Source organism: Paramormyrops kingsleyae, chromosome 9, assembly GCF_048594095.1.
Source record: "Paramormyrops kingsleyae isolate MSU_618 chromosome 9, PKINGS_0.4, whole genome shotgun sequence".
In the NCBI taxonomy this organism is placed as follows: domain Eukaryota; kingdom Metazoa; phylum Chordata; class Actinopteri; order Osteoglossiformes; family Mormyridae; genus Paramormyrops; species Paramormyrops kingsleyae.
The window spans coordinates 5759493-5783722 of record NC_132805.1 but is presented as its reverse complement, the minus strand read 5'-3'; the positions used below and the strand labels follow the sequence as shown (position 1 = coordinate 5783722).

Here is a 24230-nt window from a genome sequence, read left to right as displayed (position 1 = left end):
GGCTGATCTCCTGACTCTGATCACGGACTAAAGATGAAACAAATGTTCCCCGTTAAGGCAGGTCATCTTTCGGGCCGGAGGGAACATGCTGCCATGAGAGGAGATAAGCTCTTAAAGGCAGCTGCTGCGTCCCAACGACACTTTTAAAGCCCCTGTTACAACAATCATACATCTTATTCATTTACTTAACCTTTATTTTTCCAGGCAAGTCACGAAGAACAATTTCTTATTTACATCGACGGCCTTGGAAAAAGGCAGAACAAGCTTTTGAGGACAAGGGGTAAAGATGTAAAGATAAACAAATAATACAAACACAATACTACAAATACAAAATACAGTATAAGCATGCAATATTTTCATCAGTCATTATTCAGATAAGAAACATATATCTGTGAGAGAGTGTCTAAAAAGGTTTTTAAAAGTTAACAATGACAAAAAATCATTCTAATTGTTCCACTCCCTGAGGGCAGCAGTCTGGAATGGTAACGAATCAAACGTGTTTGCTTTGGGGACCCTCGATAATTTGAGTTTGGCAGTACAGGTACTGTAAGCAACAGGTGATTTTTGCAGCAGGTGACACAAATACGGAGGAGACAAACCTAGAAGAGTTTCATGGATGAACATGAACCAATGCACAGTTCGACGTGTGTGTGTAAAGAAGGCCAGTTTACAGAAGAATAAAGCGTACAGTGATGAGTTTTGAAGGAAGCATTTATAGCAAATCAGATAGCAGAATGGTAAAGAACATCAACCTTCTGAAGCACACTTACAAGCTATTTATGACATTCAGGCTTGGCGCTAATTAAAAGTAATGACAGAAATACAGATGCTCCAAACTGCATAGGCTCTGCATAAAAATACTGTTTATACACAGTACAAACACAGTACACAGTGACAAAGACATTAAAGTCACAGAACATATACCAAACCCCACCTGCTGGTCAATGTAAAAACTACACTTCACCCTACAGCCACTGACTGTAATCAATTGCCGAAGAACAGAACTACTACAAAATGTACAACTTACGCTGCACAAATGTCTAAGATTTTCCGAATTAAAAATGTTGTGTTAAAACCAGCACTTCTATAAAAACCAACATCAACACCTGTGCTTTTTCTGTGCCAGGTAAATGCTGCGTCTGTTGATTCAACCCGGAAACACATCGTGTAAGAAAACACCAAAATAACACTGAGGCAGTGTTAAAAACAACATAAAAGCGGGACGCAGTAAACTGTGCATGCGGAGATTGAACTTGGGGTACGGCCACTTTACCCACACCGACCGAAACGGAGTCGTCAACATGGAAGTTTCTGCACTTGCGGAAAGATCCACAAGGTTGTTTTCTGTGGAGACATCAACCCATTAATAATAACTGACATTGATCCCCATGGGGAAGGTCTCTCTATGCCTCCCCCAACATGCTCTCTGTAGGTGAGAGCAAGCTGGCCATGAAGGGCAGCCACCCATAGCAGCACCTGGGGCTCGATCCGGCAACCTTCTGCTCATAGGTACAGAGGCTTAGCCCACTGATCCACAGGCTGTCCCCTAACAACTCTCGCAGAGTCTTCATCTGGATACAGACTATAGGTCGTCCTGTTTCTGGAATGTTCAGCTTGTGGGTAACTGTAAGATCTAGGTTCATTCAATTCAGTTTGTCTGTCTTCAGTGCTCTGGATGCTTTGTCACATCTTCTCGTGTCTCAGTAAGTGGCCTCGTCCATGTTGTCGTCACTGTCCCCACCGAACTCCTCCCCGTTGTCAAAGTAAGACATAATGTAGTCTGTCTCCTGATAGAAAAAAAAAACAGGCCAATCAATGGTCTGCTTGATGCTGACATCACAAAATAAGTCCCGCTTTGGGTCACATCACACTACTGACCTCTTCAAATTCCTCTTCGTCATACTCCTCCTCGCCCTCCTGCTCTTCCTCCTCCTGCTTCTTCTCCCGCTCTTCCTCATCAGAGCTCAGCTCCTCCTCTTTCTTCTCAAGTGTCTGACCGAGAAAATATACATGGTGAGGGGGGGGGAAACCCGTCACAAAAGATGATGGACGATGCAGGGTTACTCCAGCGAGACCATGACGGGCTACGCTGAACCGTGATTGGTCCGCGACGGAGCACCGATACAATCCAATGGGATCCACATGTGTGAAACCACTTCTGACAAATTAACAAGCTATTAAGGTGGTGATGATAAGAACATGATTCACAGCTCATCTATTACACTGCCATGAACAGTTGTTGAAATGCTGCAAACAGAGCATTGTGTGACTGAAGGGGCTGCTGTTTGTTAGGGAACACTTTCCCCCCTCCTTCTATCTGAACAATGTCACATGAACACCATAAAGTCATTACTCTATAATCTACAACCAACGGCAGCAGCATCCATGTGTGCACAAACCCAAAATGAAGGTGGAATGATGATGTATTGATCCATGTTCCCCGTGATAAGATGCGACATTCCGAGATAAAGCCTGGCGCTTAAATTGGCCGGTGTTCAGCGGCCAGGTTAAATAAAACGGCAGCAGGTGGATGTGGCATGGCAGCGTTCTGACAGATTGTATCGAGCGGGACGAGACAACCCGCCGTGAACAAAGGCCGGGCCAGAGCAGCGCTCTCTCCGGCCGCCGGTCGGCTCGTACCTCCAGCTTTCGGATGATCTCCTCCTTATCCACGCGGGGCTTTTTCGCGCATTTCGGCGCTGGCAGAGCCCCTGAAGAGAGAGGAAATATGTCTTGGCTCACGGGGACTTAGCGAATCCACCCCCAACCCCAACCCGGATCGATGTATCTGAAATGTCAGCACCCCAAGCACCCGGCACTTCGCCGCGGAAAAGGAAAGGGCAGGACGACTCGGAAAATTATTCCCGCCGGCGATCGGATGCGACGTGCTAGCCGAAAGCGGGGGGCTTTTTTACGTCTCAGCAGGCACCCCTCTGACCTCCCTGGGGTTGTGAGTGAGGGGGGGGGCACCTGAACCCACATGAGCCTGGCGGATCCCATCTGCTCACGTGCATCTGGGCGTCATTGAGAATCTTCACGCAAACCTCTTAGCAGACTGGCCACCACAGACCGCGGACAAATGACTAACCACATCCTATTCTGGACATTTTCTGCTATAAATGGAAATGCACATTTTACACCGTTATTACAGCAGGCTCATCTTCTCTGTTTTCACTGATGTTAGCATGCCCGGGGGAGTTGGGCAGCCAGTCAACCTTTGGACCCACAAAGGTTTTTGGTCCTTCCCCTCCATTGCCTTCTGGCATTACTTCTTTCCCTCTTCCATTTTCCCCGGCTTCATGCACCATTTTGCACAGAAGGTGTAATAATCGATTGCCACACACTCTTGTCAAGTGCCTTGGAACTATATAAAAATAAACTGCAGGAGGTTAATATCAACCTCATATGGGAGCCATATAGTTGTTTTTCCCTCCCACCCTTCGTCCATTCAGACCGCATTCCTATACATCATCAAACACAGGCCCCTCCTACAGCCGCAGCCCTTTGCCACCGAGGCCGAGAGCATGCGGTCCGAAAAAAACGCAGGAAGCTCTCCAGAACTGCTTGGACATGACAGATGGGGATTTGTTCTGTGGGCTGAGGACGCCGATGGGCTCTCTGACTGCATCACTGACTACATCACTGACTACATCAACTTCTGCGTGGACGCAATTATTCATCGGAAAGCAGTTTACTGTTATCCAAATAACCAGCAACCGGATGGAAAAGGATAGCAAGACATTACTGAACAAGAAGAGGGATTTCCTAATGGGATGAGGCCAGGCCCATACTGAGGGATCTAAAAAGGAAGATCTGGCAGAAGATATAGATAGGGAGATATAGGGAGAGGATTGATCACTGGCTATGGCAGGATGGAGAGCCAGTGTGAAGGCAGGAACCAGGAGAGGGCAGATCTAATTATTTATGGTGGAGTGCTTTGTCACAAGCTGTTTATCTTAAGAAGACTAAAGTGCTTAGGTGCAGAAAATGTGTCGTACTAGTCGGCTGTACCCAGTTCCATGTTCTTCACTACTGTTTGCTGGTGGAAAATTTTAAAGTGAAGGAGACTGATAGGACGAACAAACTGATGAGGAAAGCTAGCTATGCCACAGGACCTAGATCCATATATGGAGATATGCCACAGGACTGAGTCCGGACCTAGATCCATATATGGAGATATGACACAGGACTGAGTCCGGACTTAGATCCATATATGGAGATATGACACAGGACTGAGTCTGGACCTAGATCCATATATGGAGATATGCCACAGGACCTAGATCCATATATGGAGATATGCCACAGGACAGAGTCTGGACCTAGATCCATATATGGTGTTATGCCACAGGACCTAGATCCATATATGGAGATATGCCACAGGACAGAGTCCGGACCTAGATCCATATATGGAGATATGCCACAGGATTGAGTCTGTACCTAGATCCATATATGGAGATATGCCACAAGACTGAGTCTGGACCTAGATCCATATATGAAGATATGACATAGAATGACCAAGTGTAGTAGAATAATTAAACTAAAGACCAGAACTGTTCTCACATATACTTCAATAAATATGTCCTATTCAGAAAACAACTTCCATCTTCAAATTTCATCAAGTTCCAAGATCTCTGCTTGGCACGAGTGCCCCAATGATCCCATAAGACCCCCTAAGAGTGAGGCGGCAGCCGGCAGGAGCTCACTCTCTTTTAGAGGCTTCCTCACTCTGACCCGCAGCTCCCGAGGCAGCCTCTTCCAGTCTGGGAAAATGGGAACCAAGAGTCACACACTTTGCATTGAAGCTAATGCCAAGAAAATGTGTGGCGCCACCCACAGGCCATTTCTATTATTATTCAGTGAGTTACAGACGCTCCCCATATTACGACGGTCCGTGTTGCGATATTTCGACTTTATGAAATGATGAGTTTGATTATGCAATGAATTACATGAGACACTATTATAAAATAGGCTTTGTGTTAATTATTTTCTAAGCATGTTTAAGGTAGGCTATAGGCTAGGCTATGATGTGTGTTAGCTTAACTATACTGTATTAAATCATTTACATTTATCACACTCCCCATTAACAGGCACAAACCTCACCTGGGTCCCATTCAATGGTGTTGTCTGTTGGTTCCGTACTCTGGTATTTGTCCGAGTAGCGCTCCACATCTGGAGGAGACAGCACATGACATTCCATTCCACCTCTGTGTCCCCAGTGCACCCCCCCCCCCCCCCCACGCACCCTAAATGGCCCTAATCCAAGCTGCCTGGCCCCCTGCCTGCCAGGCGGAAACCTTCCTCCACACACTCTGGGTCACAGCATGCCGGTAACCCAGAAAGTAGGCCCGCCCGGGCATAATTCCCAGGACGAAATTACTTCAGTCGAGCCCCTATAGCAGACAACCCGTCCCACCCAGGATAACCTTCCCCCCAAGACGGCAGGCCTGCTTGAAAGGCCTGTAAAGGTGCGGCCCGCAGAGATGCCCTATTAGACTTGCAAGAGTGGGAAAAACATCTGCCTTTATTCTCATTCTGCACGTTTCCTAACATCACTTGGAGCCTCCTTCACTACGCGAGGAGCGTCACTCCAGCTGGTTCTTTCCTGTGGTTCCCCGATGATGGAATGAGTTCCTGTGGTTCCCCGATGATAGAATGAGTTCCTGGACCACATTCGGTCATCAGACTCCTTTCTCCGCCTTCAAGACTCATCTGTTCCAGGAATTCCTTGACTAGCTTGATGTCTCTCTATGTTCCCTGAATGTTTTTCATGTTGCATTACCGGTCATTTAATAGTCTTACTATGTTCTTGCCTTTTTGGAAGATGCTATGCTAATCTTGCTCCAATACTGCTTACCCTTGTAACTGGGCATTCACTGGAAGCTCAGCCTAGCTGCACTTATGCCTATTCGACTCTTCAACAGCACATATGTTTGTAATGTTCTATTTGCGCCAATTGCACATCACTTTGGACAGAAGCATTTACTAAACGAAAGTAAATACTAATGTGATAATTTAAACCCTGAGCCTGGAAGGAAACATTCAGGCCACAAGAACTCCGAAGCTCCCTAGTCACTTGCTGACCTTTCTTGGGTGCTGCTGGCCTGATGTAGAAAGGTAGGTTCTTCATGGCTCCTCTCAGCTCCTGCTTCAGGGCCAACATGTACTCTGCCTCCTCGCCCGTCTGTAGCGGCACCGGCTTGTGCTCCATGGGCTTTGGGCAAAAAATGGCCAAGCATCAAAACCTCACATACACAATGCAACCTCCTCTGCAGGCAGGAGAGGCAGATTTGCCAAGCAGTGAAACACACAAACAGCTTTAATATTCTCACCGGGAAGAGTGGCGTTGGCTGAAGGGTGGAAGGGGGCAGGTTCTCCCCTTTCCCAATGCCTACGGCTTCTATGTTGAAAGTCAGCTGACCGCGACCTCTGCCACGCCCTCTTCCTGCCATTCTGACAGCAGATGACAGAAACAAGACTGTCTGCCTGCAAACAGCAGATGTTACTGTGTGGCTCAGCAGGTTAAGACGCTCTGTCTGTAAACAGATGGTTGCTGGTTTGAATCCCATCCTTGGCAAAATAATTATAGAATTAAATATATATCTATTGGCCCCTTAAGCAAGGTCCTCAAATATGCCAGACAGAGAGTTATAACTGTGCACTTGGACCCCAAGCTTCACTCTCAACTGTGCATGTATGTATCCCAGGAAAGACATGAGATTGGACATGTGTAAAGAACCATTCCAATGTAGGTGGGCAGACAGAGTAAAGTATAATTTCTGGTTTATTAGTTTTCATGTTATATAGTAAGAGCATGGTAAACCTCTGAAATTATATATAGGCTATGTAACCATGGTATGGTGGCTCACTGGGTACCTCCAATGCTGGTTGTTCAAATTCCACCTACACTGTATGACCCAATGTTGTGTGGCTTAAATGAACAAAATGAAATCAACAGCTTAAAAATCAATTATGGAATGAACTACATGATTTAAAAAAAAACATCCTTCAGTGTGATCCCTCAACAGCGACTTCACAAACCAAAACACTGGACCTTATAAAGTTTTCTCACTTGATATAAACTGATCTGTATTAACGACTAATCGACGTACAAGAATTTGTTAGCAGCACAGACAGAATCAGCAGATTACGTGCACCTTCTAAAATCCATATGAAAGCAGAATTTCCAGAAGAGTAACTCAGCGATCTACGACTTTAGTTTACATATCGATTCCTATTGACAATTTAGCCGAATTCAAATAATTAAAGGAGGTCTCAGCTCAAAACACGCGTTATCGTGCGTTTCACAGTTTCGCTAAATGTAACCACTGGTTTCAATGTTAATATCCAAATTTTCGGATAACCACAAATGTCGATTAAGACTATGTATTTTGCTATATGAAGGTTAACTTACTGAACAGATGTACTGTACTTTCACACGCTGAGCGAAAGTGTTGCAGCTAACCGATAACGACACATGTATTTTTTTCCAAGTGTACGTATTAGGTAGCTAGTAAAACATTAGCATTCCAACTAGAAAATATTAGTCCATTTCCAATATTTTGATAATTATGTAATAAAACTGTTTCGCTTGCGATGCAGCTGGCCTGATACATTCACCCAGAAAAATGCAAACTTTTTTTCTTCCCCCATTAAAATATGTCCCCCTGGAAACTAAGTAAGTGCGAGATAGTTCCCATGGTTCTTTTGCGCAGGCTATTCGAATGATCTGTTCCTTTAATTAATTCTTAATAATTATAAAAAATATCTGGATAGCCGTGGGAAAAATCATGTTTTTTTTTTATCTTGTGGAATACTGGTAAACTGAGGTAGGGCACTGTTTAAAGAAGCGGTAACTAGCTTAAATTGATGCTTAGCAAAATGCCAATCGACAAAAAGGACTAAACAATAATGTGTGAAATTACAAAGAAAAATGTTACGATACTATCGTTTTGTTTTTGATTGATTACAGTATGCTCAACGAGAGTGTAAATTTGGGTATGGACGGTAGGGACATGTCCATACCAATCCTGTGGGAGTACCGAACTGTCCTTACCAATATTTTTTTGCGATTTCCAAATATTTTCATGTTACGATCCTCAGCGTACAATTAAAGGCAATACGTTTCCTCCGGCTGACAACTGTTGTGGGAAATCAAGGCCCGTTCCAATGGTGTTTCGTTTGCTTGCTTGTCTGTCTCACTAGCTCATTCTTGTCCTCTTCAATTTGTTCACGTAGGAGATGAAGGAAGGAAACAAAAAAATATTAAGATATACTGTAACGTGCAGGTTCGCGCAAGGCTTGTGGCTCCCAGGAGGGAACATGCAGCCACTGGAGAGGACAGTGAGTGATTACCCATATCGTTCGATTTGTGATTGCCTGGTACAATTTTTGCAGGTAACTCGGTGTCAGTGGTTAACTTTTTGCGATTTGTGATACCTCAATGCGCTACGCACATTCAACATTCACTTCGCTGGCACCAATCTATATCACTAATGCGTCGTGATTTTGTTACGTAAAAGCCCCTACGTGTTTCTTTTACGATTTCCCGACTTTTTTTTTTTTTTTACCAAATAGTCTGTTATTACTTTTTTGCCCATTTTCTTTAATTCTTGCACTTTTATTTTGATAATTTTGTTACAGCCCATTTTTATAATAAATTTATTTTTAAAGCCTATTTTTGTTGTCTAGTTATTTTGATTGGGTTGCAATTCTGATGTAATGCTCAATTAATATTGGTGGGTATTCAGTGAATACCCTTTTTGAAGTTTTGTTTTTGTGGTTAGGGGGGCGGGGGTTAGGGACTGATTTGGTCCCTACCAATGTTGAAACCAAACCTATACGTACATATATATGTTCAAGAACAGTCTGCGATATTGTCAAGCTTTCTCAGTGACGATGTTTAGTCTGGAAAAAGTAAAACGACAAAGCACTACGTGAAAAGTAACTCGTGTTCATGAAGCATAATGGAAATGTGACAGCCCTACAGTATCTATTTTACAACAGTAATATTTTTGGAATGTGGAACGCCATGCTGTGGGATATGTAAGATCTATAAAGCCTTACACAGAAGTTCAGGTGAAGTATATCGATTGTAGTTGAATCAGGAGAGGTGAATAGTTTCGCTTTGATCGGAAAATCTTTCTTGAAAAAAAGTAATTATGAAGTAGCACAATAAATGCGGAAAAACTTGGAGAGTTTTGGTTGTGTCTGAACGTTTTTTTTTTCGTAGAAAGTCTAATTCATGAGGCGTTTCAAATGTGTATGAAAATAAAGCAGCATGTCACGCGTTATAACAACGTACCATTTTTGTGCCATTTTTTCAACGACATTCGCAATTTTGTGTTATTTTACACTACAATAAATAAACAAACAAACAAACAAATATTCCATGGCTACTGAATGATGGAGTGCTTCTTAGTATCCTATGACACCTAGGTCTGAACAATCTATTCGCTGCTTACTAAAAGTAAATCCGATCTGAACTGGAAAACCAAGCACACGCGAGCGCTGACACTCTGAAGGAGCTTTCTTTCACCGGCATTCGCGTGTCACCGTGGGAACGCTTCTGTTGGAATCTAGCAAATCGGTTGCCATAGAAACTGTGTTCCATAATAGCTACAGTCACTAAATTGGTATTTATGCAGTCTGAGAATACAATCAATTCTCTTCATTCTTTCTCTGTCCCAGCTCCCACTCTCTAGCACATGGTGTAAGATATGGTATCATACGTAGGGTACATGTCACTATTGTGTAACAACATTTCAAGTGTCTCGATAAATGTTAATATGACGACAGAGGGCAATATGTCTAATTTCAATGTTCCGGAGGGATATTGGCAATGCTAAAACGACCAAATCAGGCCATACCCTATTTTAGTGATTTGACGCCGCCACTGCAGATTAATTATACTGTTTTCCATGTACCTCCAATTGCACACAGCATTGCACATTACTAATGAGGGAGAAACGGATGGCAGCCGCATCAAGTGAGTCAGCATGATCCACCAAGATCATCAAAGCAGGAGGGACTCTGAGACTGGGGAATACTTAGACTGACACACAAAGGACATGGACAAAAATAGATGGGGGGAATCCATAAGTGAGAAATAAATCTGCTTTTAAAGTGAATGAGTGGAGGAGAGTCACTCCAATCATGACACACCCACACAAACATAACCCAAGTGTATGACATGCACGTACCATAAGCCTACCGTAACCAATACACGCCAGTTACTGTGCTAAGAAATCATTTCATCTCCTTAAGATGAAATGCATTCATCGGGATGCTAAGTCCTCTATGCAACATACTATAATTTAATCGTCTTTTTGTTAACTGGGTTATGCAGTGCTCAGGCAGAGGAGAAACCCTTCAATTTTACTCAGAATTAATACAAAAAAAAAATTAACAAGACTTGATTCCCAGCATTGTTGGAAATGACCCAGGAAACCCATTACTGATCAAATTTATCTTTGTAAATGCCCGGTAGAATGTTCATTTTCCAAATATAAAATATTTCTGGAATAATTTGATATGACGTGACTGATTAGCGCCTTATGCCTAACGCACCGGCATTCTCTGGGGAGATCTGCAAACGTTCCACTTGGAGAGGAACCGTCTTTCTTCAGCGCACCAACAGCCATTAAGCACCGCACGGAATCTCGAAGGACGATGTTTTCTATCCGATGGTGCATAGCCTTCCCCGTATCTTAATATAAACCCTATGCTCCCTCGGACTCCTCGCATTTAAACACGACTGTCGTCTGCATTCAGTCAGCCACGTGCCTTCATATCGTCGGAGCAGAGCGGGATGGCGTTAGTTCTCTCCGGCACCTAACTACCCACTCCCCACCCCCGCAGCGACGTTACCCGTCTTGCCCGAAACTCGCGGTCGCTAGAGAGATATGGGGGAGGGGGGTAAGCAAGCTAAATGCAGAACACTGTCAAATAGGAATAGCTGCGGAATACTTGACTGACTACAGCTGTACTTGAGGGGGGATGAGCAGTCGATCCGTGGAACCTTTATAATAAACAAACCGTACGCAAGGTAAGGAGTTGACCATTAGCCATTACATTTTGTTTGTAAATGTTTAAATCACCAGCCTGATACTGATTATATAAGTTGCTTTAAGTTTATTTAATAGTCGACTTACAGTATTCGTTGTACATTACCAAACAATTGCTATGCAACATAGTTAATTTTCATGTTATTTCAAATTCTGTAAATATGCAGCGGAAGAATGCTGCATGCACTAGACAAGGCGATGATACTATTTCCTGCAACTTATTACATTCCGGTTAGAATCATTATCATTAGTCTTTAGAATTAACTTTGAGGAAAACGCTCCGACAGCAATTTATGGAAATTATAAAGGTGCAGTCAACACGGTTTGACTTGGATAATACTTAAAAGCGCACTCTGCATAGCAACGCTTTTCTCACCAGCTCAGAAATAGGATAATCCAGCCATCTATAATGCGCATTTTTGGTGTTCATTTCATTATAATCCAAGGGCTACTGCAATCAAGTAGTCTGCTATAAACATAGTTTCGCCTGTTCCCTGATTAATTATTAACATGAGATACAATCCACTTTAAAGCTCACATTTCTACGTTATATTTTCTTGAGAACGATTTAAGTCAGTAATATTAATTTTGATGTTCCAATTGCAGTGTCTGACTTGACATTTCGACAGAAGGTGCGCAGAAACTAATTTAAAATAAGCTGTTTCTTAAAGGCTGTGCGGCTTCATTGCGGTCCCTGCGGTGTGACATACATAGCGAGCTCAGCGAGGATTTGCTTTATACTGAGCGACAGTCTTATCGTGGAATATTTCGAAATGTTGTTGGACATACGGACGAATGCAGGCGACGGCCGCGGCTATTTCTGGAACGGGAAATAAATGTACCGTACAACTTATTTGTTAGTAAGGTAGAAAAAAAGAGGCCAGTTGATGCTCACCATAAATTTATTAAAGCTAGACGTCAATGCGCAGTTCAGCTTGTTTTGGCGAAATCTTCCAGGTCCCCAGCGCGTTTTATGTACCTTTTTTTTTGAGGAACTTTTATCTGGCTTGAGATGGAAGCAATCATTTGAATATCTGATTTTTCTCCTGAAATGTCAGCGAACCGGCACTATTCATAAAATAAACGCATAAATTATTTATGTAACAATTCCTCTATTCACTTCACCCGGATTTCTGAAATCCAACATCGTTAAAAGGTGCATTATATCACACCTTTGCGTGCAGTGCTTGGATACGGAGCGGCATTAGTACCATGGACAGCGCCACATATGACTCATGCAAGTCAGTTATTGGCTTTCTACTGTTTAAAATTCACAATTACATTATATTACATTGAATGTCCATATCTTTATTTATTATAACAGAATCTACCCTGTAATTTAGGCAAGAGGTTTAGCCTTAAATATTTGAAAGCTCCATAATTTAGCTGGTCTGATCATAATCTCCAATATTTGTAAAAACCATTGTCACCGTTATCTCAAAATTGCCTCGGCCAGGAAACAGATCTAGCAATGTTTTTAATTTTTTTTTTTTTTTTGCAAAAAAAAAAACACTTAAACTGAATTGTATTTCTAATAAAACAACTGCCAGCCAACATCCGTTATGGGCTCAAGTTGAACACTGACTCGGACACTGACTCGCAAGAAGATTGGTAGTGACTTTGCTGTAGTAGATCGTGTTCTGCCTTGTTTATAGGAATATAGCAAATGAACACACCTCTGTCTCTAAGAGTCTCTGTCTTTATCTGTAATGTCCTGACTTTGTTAAGTCTTTTTAGGTGTTGAGGTCTTGTGATCTACCAGTGCTGAGAATAATAATTATAGTCAGTATGCAGAATCAAGACGGGTAGTAATATAGGGAAATAATGGACTGAAGCTGTACCATAGTATTTGGTAACCCATCATTTGCTTAAATTGTCTGTCTTCACAGAAGCCATATTAGTCCTTCACAGAAATTTAGCTTAATAACTGAACTCCCAGGAGGCCTTGAGACTGGGCAGTGCAGTTGTGAGCCCTTAATCGTGTCTCATGGAAGGGAACCAGTCACGATTAGTAAAATAGAAAATATCCTTGTGGCTGCCCACTATGTTTATTTTAGAGATGCGGTTTTCAATGGGGGACGAAGACCTTGGCCCATCAGAACGAGGAGGGCATCTGTTACGTGTGCAAATGCTTGGAGGCATGAAAGGATTAGGGCTTTCAGCAAGGATACCATCTGAAGATCTGTGACATTGCATGACAGGAGAAGACAAAGGGACAGACAAAACAGCCCACCAGTGCTGGCCAGCCCCTCGCACACAGACTCACAGAAAAACTCCAGCAACTCCATAAACTAGCCATTTATTAATAGCTGTGATATATTACCCAGATAAAATTGGGAATCTGTGCAAGCTGCACAAAGTCCGAGATGACGGCTGTTGCCACTGGTTCAGGACACAGTGAGGTGTTGCTCGCCCTGGACAGTTGGGCAGGATTGGCAATCAGGGGGAACAATCGTAGCGACAGGGGTCACATTTGACTTGGGCGCAGTGGCGAGTAGCATCCAGGAGACACAGAGGTCCATGCGTATGCATGATGGTGTGTAATCTAATGAGACTAGCGGCAGGCCCCGAGATTCTGGCGGGTGATTGGTCATTTCTGACAGTGTCTCTGCCCACTCCTGCCCCCTCGAGAAACTGCAAGGGGTCTGAAGTCAGTGGATTCACCTGAAAGCTATTAGACATGAAGTGCATGGGGTGGGTGCGTGGGAAAGACAAAAATTAAAATGGAAGGATATGTATTACAGATTCATGGTTTAAAAATCTATCTGTTCTCCTCCAGTTTATTTCTTGCATAGCCAAGGTGATGCACTGCACCAGGGTTGGGGCCATTCTGGAATGCATTCATCTATTCCAGTCCAAATCAGGAAATGGAACTGGAGTTGGGATCGGAAAAAAAAAACTGGAACAGAATTGGAATTGAATTCAAATTTCAGTCTGATTTAAATTCCAACTCCAGTTCCACTTCCTGATTTGGATTGGAATTGACAAATGCATTGCGGAATGGCCCCAACTCTGCATGGCACAGAAAGAAATTACCTTTGTCGGCTATGCATTCGCTATAATTTGGACAGTAATGACAATGCAGTGAGAGATTTATAGAGCGATGTAATGAGAATGATAGCCAAATATATGAAGGACTAAAGAGGAATCTTCTTCAATGCCTTGATTTAATATCCATATGCATTTGTGAACAAAGCAGTTAAAAAAGTGTATTCTTACTTGCAAAAATGAACCAGTAACCAACTGGCAGATGAAGTTTTATAATGATCTACTCTTGCCCATTCTCGTCATCAAAGGAGACATTCTGAATACTTTTATTTTTTTTTACAATCTTTATAAGCAGTACGGGCAGTTTAGCTGAAACATTAATCTGAAGCTTCTTGCATGATCCTTATCTGACACTTAGGGTCAGTGGGCACCTGCAGTGTGGGGCAGGGTTTTCAGAAGCTTGAGGTCACTGGAGGGTCCCATCGCATCCTTACAGCTGTGATGTCCCGTTGCTCCATACCGTGCTGTTCAAACCAATTTCAAGTGAGAAGCTTATAGGAAAACAGCAGTGGTGAAAAATCTATGGCACCTTGTAATATGAGGGAGAAGGAGAGTAGCTTAGAGAGCAGCTGAATGACTCCAGTACACAATATCTCTGGATTATTTGGACATGCAGTGACCCCCATGATACCATGCGTAATGTCTTCTTTCCTCGTCCTTTTTCTAACACTCTCCCTGTCTTAATCTGCCTCTGGCTCCCCATGGACCAGTTTCCCAGCCCTCAGAGAGGTCAGGTGACCTACCCCCCACTTTCCGTCACGGTGGGGAGGGCTGTGCGGACACCGTGGGCACATCTCCGTGGCCGGACATGCGTCGGCACACGCCGGGCTCGCTGGCGCTGCGCAGAATCGCAGAGAATCGCTAATAAGGAGCCGAAGGCTGCGTCGCTGCCGTAGGCGGCGGGTGTTAGACGCGGGGGGGCCACATAGCCCCGGGGGGGGGCACATAGCCCCGGGGGCTGCGGTCTCATGGCCACATGCTTGTTCCTCATTCCTTTGCCAGCCCCCGGAATCAGGGCGGCTATAACTAACAATGAGGAAGAAATGCCCGTAATTTCATTGTCACGGAGCAGGGAAAAAAACAGGTTAATTAACACAATCAGATACTTTTCTGTGTCCAATGCCCAATAAATACTCATTAGACAAAATCTGTATTCACCCATCCTTCCATCTTCCAGTGTACTTACCCAATACAGGGTAGAAATGAGCCTGGAGTTTATCCCAGCAAGGCACTGGGCGTGAAGCAGGGTTAGGATGGGATGCTGATCTGTCACAGGGCAACATCTGTAGTCAGTTGTTCATATATGCAGTGACTGAAGATAATAGGAATGTCTTTAAGGGGCTTTCAGTGCCGCCCTCAATCACGATCACTCTTCATCACCGTTAATTGAGATCTGACCCGTGCTTCTTCCAACCCTCCTGCTACACGGTCTGTGGCGGCTTCATCTCTGTAAGTCAGAGTAACCACACCTTGCTGCTAAGCTCTAACATTTCTGAGCGTCGGGAAAAACCTCCTGCCGTAGCACGTGTAAGACTTGCCCCTCATATCCTCACTAGTATGTCGTCTGTAAGTTGCCGAGAGTGTAGCGTCTCTGTAGCATTTCCCTTCCCGCTTGGCTGTCCTCTTCGTTTACATGGACTGCAGTATCTCCTTTTTTAGTTTCTCGCAAAATAGAATACATTTCTGGGGGAAAAAAACTTCAAGTTTAGGTTTGTTTAATTTTCCCCTTCCAGCCTAGCAAGAAGTATTTCGGCAACGTCGATAAAATTTAGGAGTGAGTATAAATATAGAAAAGTACCAGAGTTTTTTGAACAGAGTATTAATGTAAGGAGTGGTGCTGGTCGCCATGTGTTTGTTGATCTTCCCGTCTCTGGGCTGCTCCGAAGATATGGATTACAGGTTTATTGCTAGTTGCCTTGACGATAACATGTTAATGGTGGATAAAGAGAACCACAGTTAACCTTGATTACTCCATAGTGCTACAGACTGTACTATTTCAAACACATGAGGAAACGATAATTATCTTGTTCATTAAGACCAGATATCTTGTTTTTTTTGTGTTTCGATGTTTCATCACTTTCATAATATTTATTCAATTATACAAGGATCACTTAAAAATCCATAGTGAATAGAGGCTGTATTTTGACCGTGTTTAACTGCAGAGTAATTTTTATCCCAATATAAAAAAGCCACATGATTGCTTGTTCCATAAAATGTTTGACATTTTCGGAACCTGCAGTTCAACAAGGACATTTTGTTGTGTGTTTAAACAGCTCAAGCTGAATTTGCACTGACTGATGACTCAAGCAGATATCAATCAAACTTGAACTGGCACACTGTGAGAAGGAGAGAAGACGGATCAGTGGACCCCAAGCTCAGAAGATGCATTTCAGATTTACAACATGTGAATCTCTGAATCACTCATTTTATTATGTTTCCAGCATTTTTACCTCAACTGTAGAATATCACAACTAGAATACCATATTCAGCTACTGTAATCCTAGAATAAAACAATAAAAAATCTCAAAACATTCAAGGAGGTCCCACAAGACATATCTACAACAGAAGCATTATCCATGAAGTCTCAGTAAAAAGAAAATGTTAGCAGACATTAAAATTGTGGACTGATGAAGATGTCTCATGGTTAAGTATATGAATGCTAAAAGATCTTAATGAGATGCAAATTTGTCATAGACGCTAAATGATGTGTCTTCGTTGAGTATTTTAAATTCATGGAGTAACCATTCAGAGTTGATAGCTAAAATGATTTTGCTGAGACCCCTCAGTGCACCAAACTAGTCAAACTATAACATTTTGCTACTCTTCAGACATACAGTTAGGTTTACTGAAGATATTTATCTGTTCTTAACATTTAAACTAACATTCTTTGTCTCTAAGAAAATTACTACTAAACTACTGGCAATGACATTTTGAGATTTAATAACGCAATTAAAACAACAAGTTTAATATTGACAAAGAACTAAGGAGTAAATTTAAAAATCTTTTGCTCCTAATTCAGGGGGTAGATTTTACAATGAACGGATTATCACAATAATGGATTTCTTAATCAATGAAGAAAATGTGCACCTTGCTTCATAAATAATGGCTGGTGCTCCAGTCCACTCTCGTTACCTTCTCCTAACTCCTGTCAGTTTACACTTCCAGTCCACAAGCCTGTCCCACAAGCTCTAGTTAAAGAAAACATCTATATCTGACATTTCATATGCCAATATATTAATTCCTGGGTGTAATGTAACCACAAGGTATATTCCTTCAGGTTTACGGTGTGTTTTCGTCTGGCTTGACGCGTGACTAACTCGCCAGTCATTCTTTTGCCTACATTTGGCACATATTAATTTTAGCTCCGCGCTTCATCTTGTGGAAGTGCTTCCCTTCTACAGCGAATCGGTGAGGTGAGAATGGTGGCTGGGGGGTGGAGGGGGGGGGGGGGGTCATGGTAAAGCTGGGTCACTAGGGATCCATTACTCAGTTTCCAGGGTTGTGACCCTAATTGCCGCCTCTCCCGTGCGCAGAAAGTGCCAACGAGCCCAACTGCTGGTGGTTGCTGTTCCTATCCCATGAAAATTACAGCCCATCATCTCCTGCGTTAGCAGTGAGGCTAATGTGCTGCACCCCAGGCCAGGCCTGCGCTTTTCCCTTCTTCCCCCCCCATCTGTCCGATACAGTCCTGACACCCAAAGTGGCTTTTTGCCACGTTATGTCCTTCCTTTCCCTTCACTTTAAAGACTGTAGACTCATTTCTGGGAGTGATGACGTCTAATGCATCCCTCAGGACGTACGTAGATCCCTCTCGCGTGACATCGTGTTCCAGGTGACGTACGAAATCGATGTGGACTAACAGGAGCGCACGCTGCAGTGCTGCACATAAAGAAAAACTCTTTGTCATGCTTAATGTTGTTACAGTTTTGCTGTTTGACTGCTTGGGACAAGTTTGCAGTCAATGAATCAGGTGAAAGGCGATTCATGTATTTATTCATTGGATGTAAGATACAACAGGTCCGGGAAACGACTGAAGCATAGTTGGACTGGCCATTTTTCTTCTGTATCTTATTCCAGGTTGACCGCTGTTCCACGCAATGCTGATGGTGCATTGAAACAAAGGGCAGGAGGAGGTGAGGGCACCATGGGCGACGGAGGGCCCTCGCACGCCGAGGGCAACGCCCTCCTCAAGGCCGTCTTCCAGGGCAAGCTGCGTCTGACCCGCCTCCTGGTTGAAGGGGGCGCCTACATCAATGAGGGCAACGAGCGCGGCGAGACCCCCGTTGTCGCAGCCTGCCTAGCCAGCTACGAGGACCCCCAGAGCCGCCACAAGATGGTGCGCTACCTCCTAGAGAAAGGAGCCGACCCCAATATCCCCGACAAGACCGGGCGGACGGCCTTGATGCACGCGTGTGCCGAGCAAGCCGGTAAGGAGGTGGTGGCCTTGCTCCTGGAGTACGGGGCAGACCCCAGCCTCAAAGACTATTCCGGATCCTCGGCTTTGGTTCACGCCATAAACAAAGGCGACCGAGAGACCCTGCAGATTCTTCTGGATGCCTGCAAGGCTAAAGGCAAGGAGGTCATTATAATCACCACCGACACGTCTCCGTCAGGCACCAAAAAGACCAGGCAATACCTCAACTCACCCCCCTCCCCAGGAGTGGTTGACAAGCTCACCCCAGTTTCCTGTATGTCCCCCTCTGAGGTGGAGATCCGTACATCCACCTCGCCGGGAACCGAGAAGGAGGAGGAAGAAGGAATTTTCAATTTTGCCGTTACACCGGCTTTACCTCTGCCTTCTACTCGACCCCCCGGAGAGAAGAGGGCCCCCCCACGCAAGCTGCTTAAACGGTTAAACTCAGAACCATGGGGGCTGGTGGCCCCATCGGTGCTAAGTGGGGCCGCTAAGGACAGGGGGGATGGGGAGCTGCAGGAAGAAGAGCGGGTGACGACGGAGATCAATGGCCTGTCTATCTCCGGCCCCGGAAGGCCCCCCTTATCCCGTAGGCACAGCATCGAGACCCATGACCCCTGCTCCCCGAAACTCATTGACCGTTCTTGCTCTGAGGATTGTGCTACCCTCTGTGGCTCATCCTGGGCCGACAAGGTGCAACAGCACCAGACGCTGTACCGCAGGAACACCGCACCTGAATCCCAAGAGACGACTGGACAGGTTCCAGTCACCATCCGGGCCTTAGCCCATCCGAAATTAACCCGAATGGAGCATTACGAATCAGACACACACCTGTGCCCCGAGTCCATCCCGGGTTCTCCAGATTCTGGCCGCGTGTCAGTGGAGCGCCGCAAGTACAACGCCTCACCGCTCTCCCTGCTCACCAGCTCTTCCCGGGAGTCTTTGGAGAGCATCCCTAACTCCGTGTCTCCAATCACCATGCGCCGCCGGCCAACAGGGCTTTTGGAGCGCCGAGGGTCTGGTACCCTCCTCCTAGACCACATCTCTCACACCCGGCCTGGCTTCCTGCCTCCGCTCAACGTCAACCCCCAGCGGCCCATCCCCGACATCCGGGCCAACGGGAAGCCCACTTCCCCGATCAATTCAGGGCACAAGATCTTGGTGCCGGTGGCCCCTACATCTCCAAAGCGTGGGCCCGACTTCAAGATGAAGAAGAAACTGATGAGAAGACACTCCATGCAGACAGAGCAGATGAAGCAGCTGTCCACCTTTCAGGAGATCCTGGCCGAGAAGGTGATAGAGTTTACTGGGGACTGAAGCGGATTGGGAGAAAGGACTGAACCTTAACAGGGAAGTGTTTTTGGGGGTGGGGGGTGGGGAGGGGTAGGGACATCAAAATCAAGTGGCTGAGATTGAGGTCCCTTCAATTGAAAGTAGAGATTATCCATTCATTCTAAATATTATTCAGTGCTTCTCAAATTCGAGCCGCTTTCCCTTCTGAAGATGGCAGCCCTATTTTTGTGCTAATGCAGATGCTCGATTTGTTTCCTTCAGCCTGGGTGACCCAGTTTGCTTGGGAGTGCTGCTCTTTTGTGCAGTGTGGGTCTGAACCTCCGTTATCGCTGCGCTGTTGCAGGCAGATGTTGCGTTCCGGCCTCTGCTGATTATTTACCCACGTCCACTTTGGCTAAGCTTTCTAGCCCCTTCTCTAAAACAGAAGGCCTTTGCACTTGTTCTTCGCGTGAATTCATGCACACTGCATGTAGGTCGGAGCGAGAGGAAAAACCGACGCTCATATAAATCGAACAAAACAGAAAGACGTGTGTTAATGAATTGCTGGGAGAGATGCGTGTTCTCTTCCGTCTAAAAAAAAAAAAAAGGTAAAACACCCTTTTTGCTGACTGATGATCAGTTATTTTATTTATTCACTTTATCTGAGTGAAACATGACAGTGGTTAATAGTTATCTTTAATTCGACATGATCACGCCACATGAATATCTATTTCTTCATATGCACTACATTCTTTATTTATAGTAGCCCATTACCGATACTAGTAAACATTTCTTCATTAATATTCCATGATTATTGTAATATTTCACTTGAATTCATTCTGTTTCACCTTTACAGTTTACCCGTGCCCAAACTTTTTAGAGGAAGACCGAATGACTAAATATATTTTCTAACGGACATATTTATTAATTTGACTGAAGTGCAATTTACCTATCTCAAAATTCCAAAGAAATTTAGTATGCCGTATGTCAGACCCATACCGGGCTGATATATGAACTGATAGAAAAAAATGGATCAAATAAAAAACAGAATATAAACAATCTTCCTAAGTCAATGCACATTTACGATGATTGTGATGATATGATAGGTTTTAGTACAGGTATGATGTAAATATTGTATCTCCCTATGAAATTATTTGTGATTTATATATAAGATGTACATGTGCAATATTCCGTGCTGCTTTATCAAGTATTTAATTTCACGTAACTCTGGATGTAAAGTGCTCCTTTCCAATTTGACGGAAACAATGTCATGCAAACCAAAAACAAGCTGGTAAAGAAATCATAAATCCAGATATCAAAGAAGTAAAAAAAAGTAATTTGTTGTAGTTCTGAAAACTGAACATTCAAGAGGCCAAAACAAGTCCATTTTTCGGTGGTCCTCTTAAAAAGCAAACAAGCTAAAGCAACTTTCTCTGAAATATACCCAACAATGTCTGTTTCAGGAATATTAATTTCTTGAAATATTTCTGTATCAAGGAAATATTCCATGTAAGTGCTGTAAGATATAGTGTTTAATTGCTGTGGTTGTGCTGTATTACTGACCTACACAGAGATATTTTTGTATGCCAGTTATAAAATGGCCGACCAGATCATGTGACGAAAGGTATAGGATTTACAATATACAGCGTTAGTCATACATTTTTTATGTTTACTACGTCAAATGAGGAGGCTAGTGAACGGAAAATCATTGGAGCCTTACAGCTTTTGCTCGATTTGTTATAAATGTCTTAATATTATCAAACATTCTTGTGTGAAACTTAAATAATGTACGTTTTGATGCACTACAGTATCTTAGATTACGTTTCAGTCATCAGATCAGGTGAAATATGACTGTGTGGTTTGGGCTGTGAAATGTTTGTAGGTCTTAATATACATATTAAGCTTTAGGATTGGAACAACAACTAAAGTGTTTTCAAATGGACAATTACTTAATCGGTCACTGAAAATATTTTTTAAAGCTTAAAATCTGAGTGACATAAAAGGTTAAATTATATAAATTTTGTTGTCAGTTTGATATCAATTGGATAATGATCTAGGGTTTCCGTAACTGCGCAGAGATCAGTGCCTAATATGTGGACAGTGAAGGGTTGCTGAATGAATGTTTGCTGATTATGAATAAAGCAGGTGAAGTATACTCCCAAAGGAATACTCTGCGGAATGTGATGTGACGTGATGTAAGGCCTGAATTACACATCATTCAGCTGTTACACTCAAATGTGTGATTCAGTCCTTGGACCGTGTTAAACATTAAATAATTATGAATATCAATTTTCACATATATAGGCATATATATGTGTGTATATATAGATCATATATGAGAACATCATTTATTAAGATATCAATTTGTGTTCTTCCAAGTGTCATACGATGTTACTGTTTGATTGACCATGAGTAAGTAGTGTTAATTTAGTGATGCTCTGTTTTACAAATCAGCATCATAAACACACTACAGCAAAGCAATATATTATAATCACCTGATAAATCACCATTTTTGTTTCCTATACCATTGCCTGGATGTTCTCTATATTTCTATAGTAATTCAAAATAAAAAAAATATATATGTCTTAACTGATGTAATAATTATCTCGCAAAGATGTTCCAACTCAAAAAAAATAAAAAAAATCAAGCAGAACAGATGTAGGTATAGAACATAAAATATCTATATGAAGTTGAGACTAAGTGTCGAGTAGTTATAATTGTGCATTCCAATCAACTGTAATTACTCTGAATTTACCAGCTGTAAGTCAAGGGTCACCACTAGTAATAAACCCTAAATCTGATCTTAGAAATGTGTTTTGTGGAATAGTGCCTAAATGTTTGATTTGGTCATAGTGAAAATTTAAAAGAATGTGTTTTATTCTATTCTACTGTCTTGCCAAGTTAAAGAATAGTAGATATTTCGGGCTTACAATATTGTGATTTTCTCTGTCTGGAATGTAACACAGTGGAGATAGTGAAAATTAAAATGATAATTAGTCAGTTATTTTTCAACAGCTAATGACATCTCCTTTTCCATCAAGATATTAAAGCTATACCCACTGTTTCACTGTTGTGTATAGATGCACCACTATGTCATACAGCTGCTTTCAACTAAAAAGTATGATAAACACCCTGAATTCATTACAATTTAGCATAACTCCAACCCTCACGTTAACGTAGAGCAAGCTGCTCTGTATGCCGACAGCTCACCTCAGATTTCATAGCACCATTTCAATAGCTGACCGCAAGCAAGGGGGCTGAGTGTCAGTAGCTCTGGTGGAACAGCATTTTGATGAGTTTGACATCACATCCTGTTCCCTCCAGCCTGGCTTCACACCTCAGAATGACACTCGCAAGCAAGCTTGTCATGATGCTGCAGCTATTTTCTTTTTTGGTCCCCTCAGTTTTCTGCATCTGAAAGAAGAAAAAAAAAGGAGTTATTCTTTCAATGTACTGGAAATAGAAATATTCCTGAGAGGTAAATATTGATTCGGGGCCAGGAACTGCTGCTTAAAATAAATCGAAAAAATCAGTGGTGGGATTTTTCTCTTTTTGCACAATTTACCCCTCACTACTGCTCAGAAACCTTCTTTGTTTTGATCTGCTATGCAAAAGCCCTGATATGCTTCAATAGATTGATTAAACACTTTAAGAAAACTGTAAAACCTTTACAGCAGTTCACTATGATACAAGACCTCTTCCGCTTGTACAGGTTCCCCTAGGATGACACAGTGCTGAGCTGCATCACCGACACAGAGACTCGCACGTAGCCCGCGCACCATTAGCTACATTTACATTAACGCGCCGGACAGGACGACACGAAAGTCTGATTTCGGTAGGGCGAAACGGCAGTGAGCCGGCACGAGAGCTTCGGGGGGGGGGCGGGCCCAGGGACGGCTCTGTCTCGAAAGTGGGTGACATTCCCTAGTGGCGTCTCCATGATGATGGTGTCCAGCCTTTCCAGACACAGAATGGTCACGTGCCTGTAGACCGAAAAGCTCACCTCGCAGTTGGAAATGTGTTCTGGTGTGAAAAAGTGCTCATTATACTACGTAGACAGGAATCAAAAGATGTAAATCCGAAACACAGGCTGCAGGAAGGAAGTATGCATTGTATTTTATTTTATTTACAATAACGAGAAAGGCAACATTTCTTTTGCCGTTTGTTGGCGTGTCTCATAATTCTATGACACTGATGCGCTGTTTGTATCCTGGAAGTCAGACTTCATTCCCAGTGTCCCTGGTCTGTGCCAGAGGCCTTGTGGATGTACCTTTGTCGTGTGAGTCACTTTCAACATCAATAAAGTTATTTTACAATCAATACTATGTTTATTTTTTCCCATTTTTAGGGCATGTGTCAGGGGTATGTAATTATGATTTACAATTTATTAACTTAGCAGATACGCTTATGTTAAGCAATGTGCAATTGAAAGC

The 24230-nt window shown here is 43.2% G+C and overlaps 2 protein-coding genes across 6 annotated transcripts; one reads left to right on the top strand and one right to left on the bottom strand.

The window, feature by feature from the left end:
- Window positions 1-693: 693 nt before the first annotated feature.
- polr3glb (RNA polymerase III subunit GL b) lies at window positions 694-8251 on the bottom strand. Of its 5 annotated transcripts, none has more exons than XM_023801521.2 (8): window positions 8054-8251; window positions 6330-6483; window positions 6082-6211; window positions 5101-5169; window positions 4704-4760; window positions 2641-2711; window positions 1879-1992; window positions 694-1787 (listed from the first exon to the last, which is right to left on the bottom strand). In XM_023801521.2, the coding sequence occupies exons 2-8, from the start codon at window positions 6447-6449 to the stop codon at window positions 1701-1703; spliced, it is 648 nt and encodes a 215-aa protein (XP_023657289.1). In that variant the 5' UTR covers window positions 6450-6483; window positions 8054-8251; the 3' UTR covers window positions 694-1700. The 5 variants fall into 5 exon arrangements, with proteins under 5 accessions (XP_023657289.1, XP_023657288.1, XP_023657287.1 ...); XM_023801520.2 differs by lacking the exon at window positions 8054-8251 and adding an exon at window positions 7412-7652 and having other exon boundaries at window positions 6330-6533; XM_023801519.2 differs by lacking the exon at window positions 8054-8251 and adding an exon at window positions 7412-7652.
- A 2363-nt stretch (window positions 8252-10614) lies between these two features.
- LOC111838360 (ankyrin repeat domain-containing protein 34A) lies at window positions 10615-24117 on the top strand. Its single transcript, XM_023801235.2, has 2 exons — window positions 10615-11044; window positions 18189-24117. The coding sequence occupies exon 2, from the start codon at window positions 18256-18258 to the stop codon at window positions 19840-19842; it is 1587 nt and encodes a 528-aa protein (XP_023657003.1). The 5' UTR covers window positions 10615-11044; window positions 18189-18255; the 3' UTR covers window positions 19843-24117.
- Window positions 24118-24230: the final 113 nt, after the last annotated feature.

Excerpts from the sequence above, each read along its gene's own strand:
- polr3glb (XM_023801518.2), bottom strand. The coding sequence starts at position 6,566 with ATGGGATTCAAACCAGCAACCATCTGTTTACAGACAGAGCGTCTTAAC. Across the intron at positions 6,212-6,329 it reads AGCCAACGCCACTCTTCCCG|CCCATGGAGCACAAGCCGGT; the intron begins GTGAGAATATTA and ends TTTTGCCCAAAG. Across the intron at positions 2,712-4,703 it reads GAGGAAGCCTCTAAAAGAGA|GGGCTCTGCCAGCGCCGAAA; the intron begins GTGAGCTCCTGC and ends CTCTCTCTTCAG.
- LOC111838360 (XM_023801235.2), top strand. The coding sequence starts at position 18,256 with ATGGGCGACGGAGGGCCCTCGCACGCCGAGGGCAACGCCCTCCTCAAG.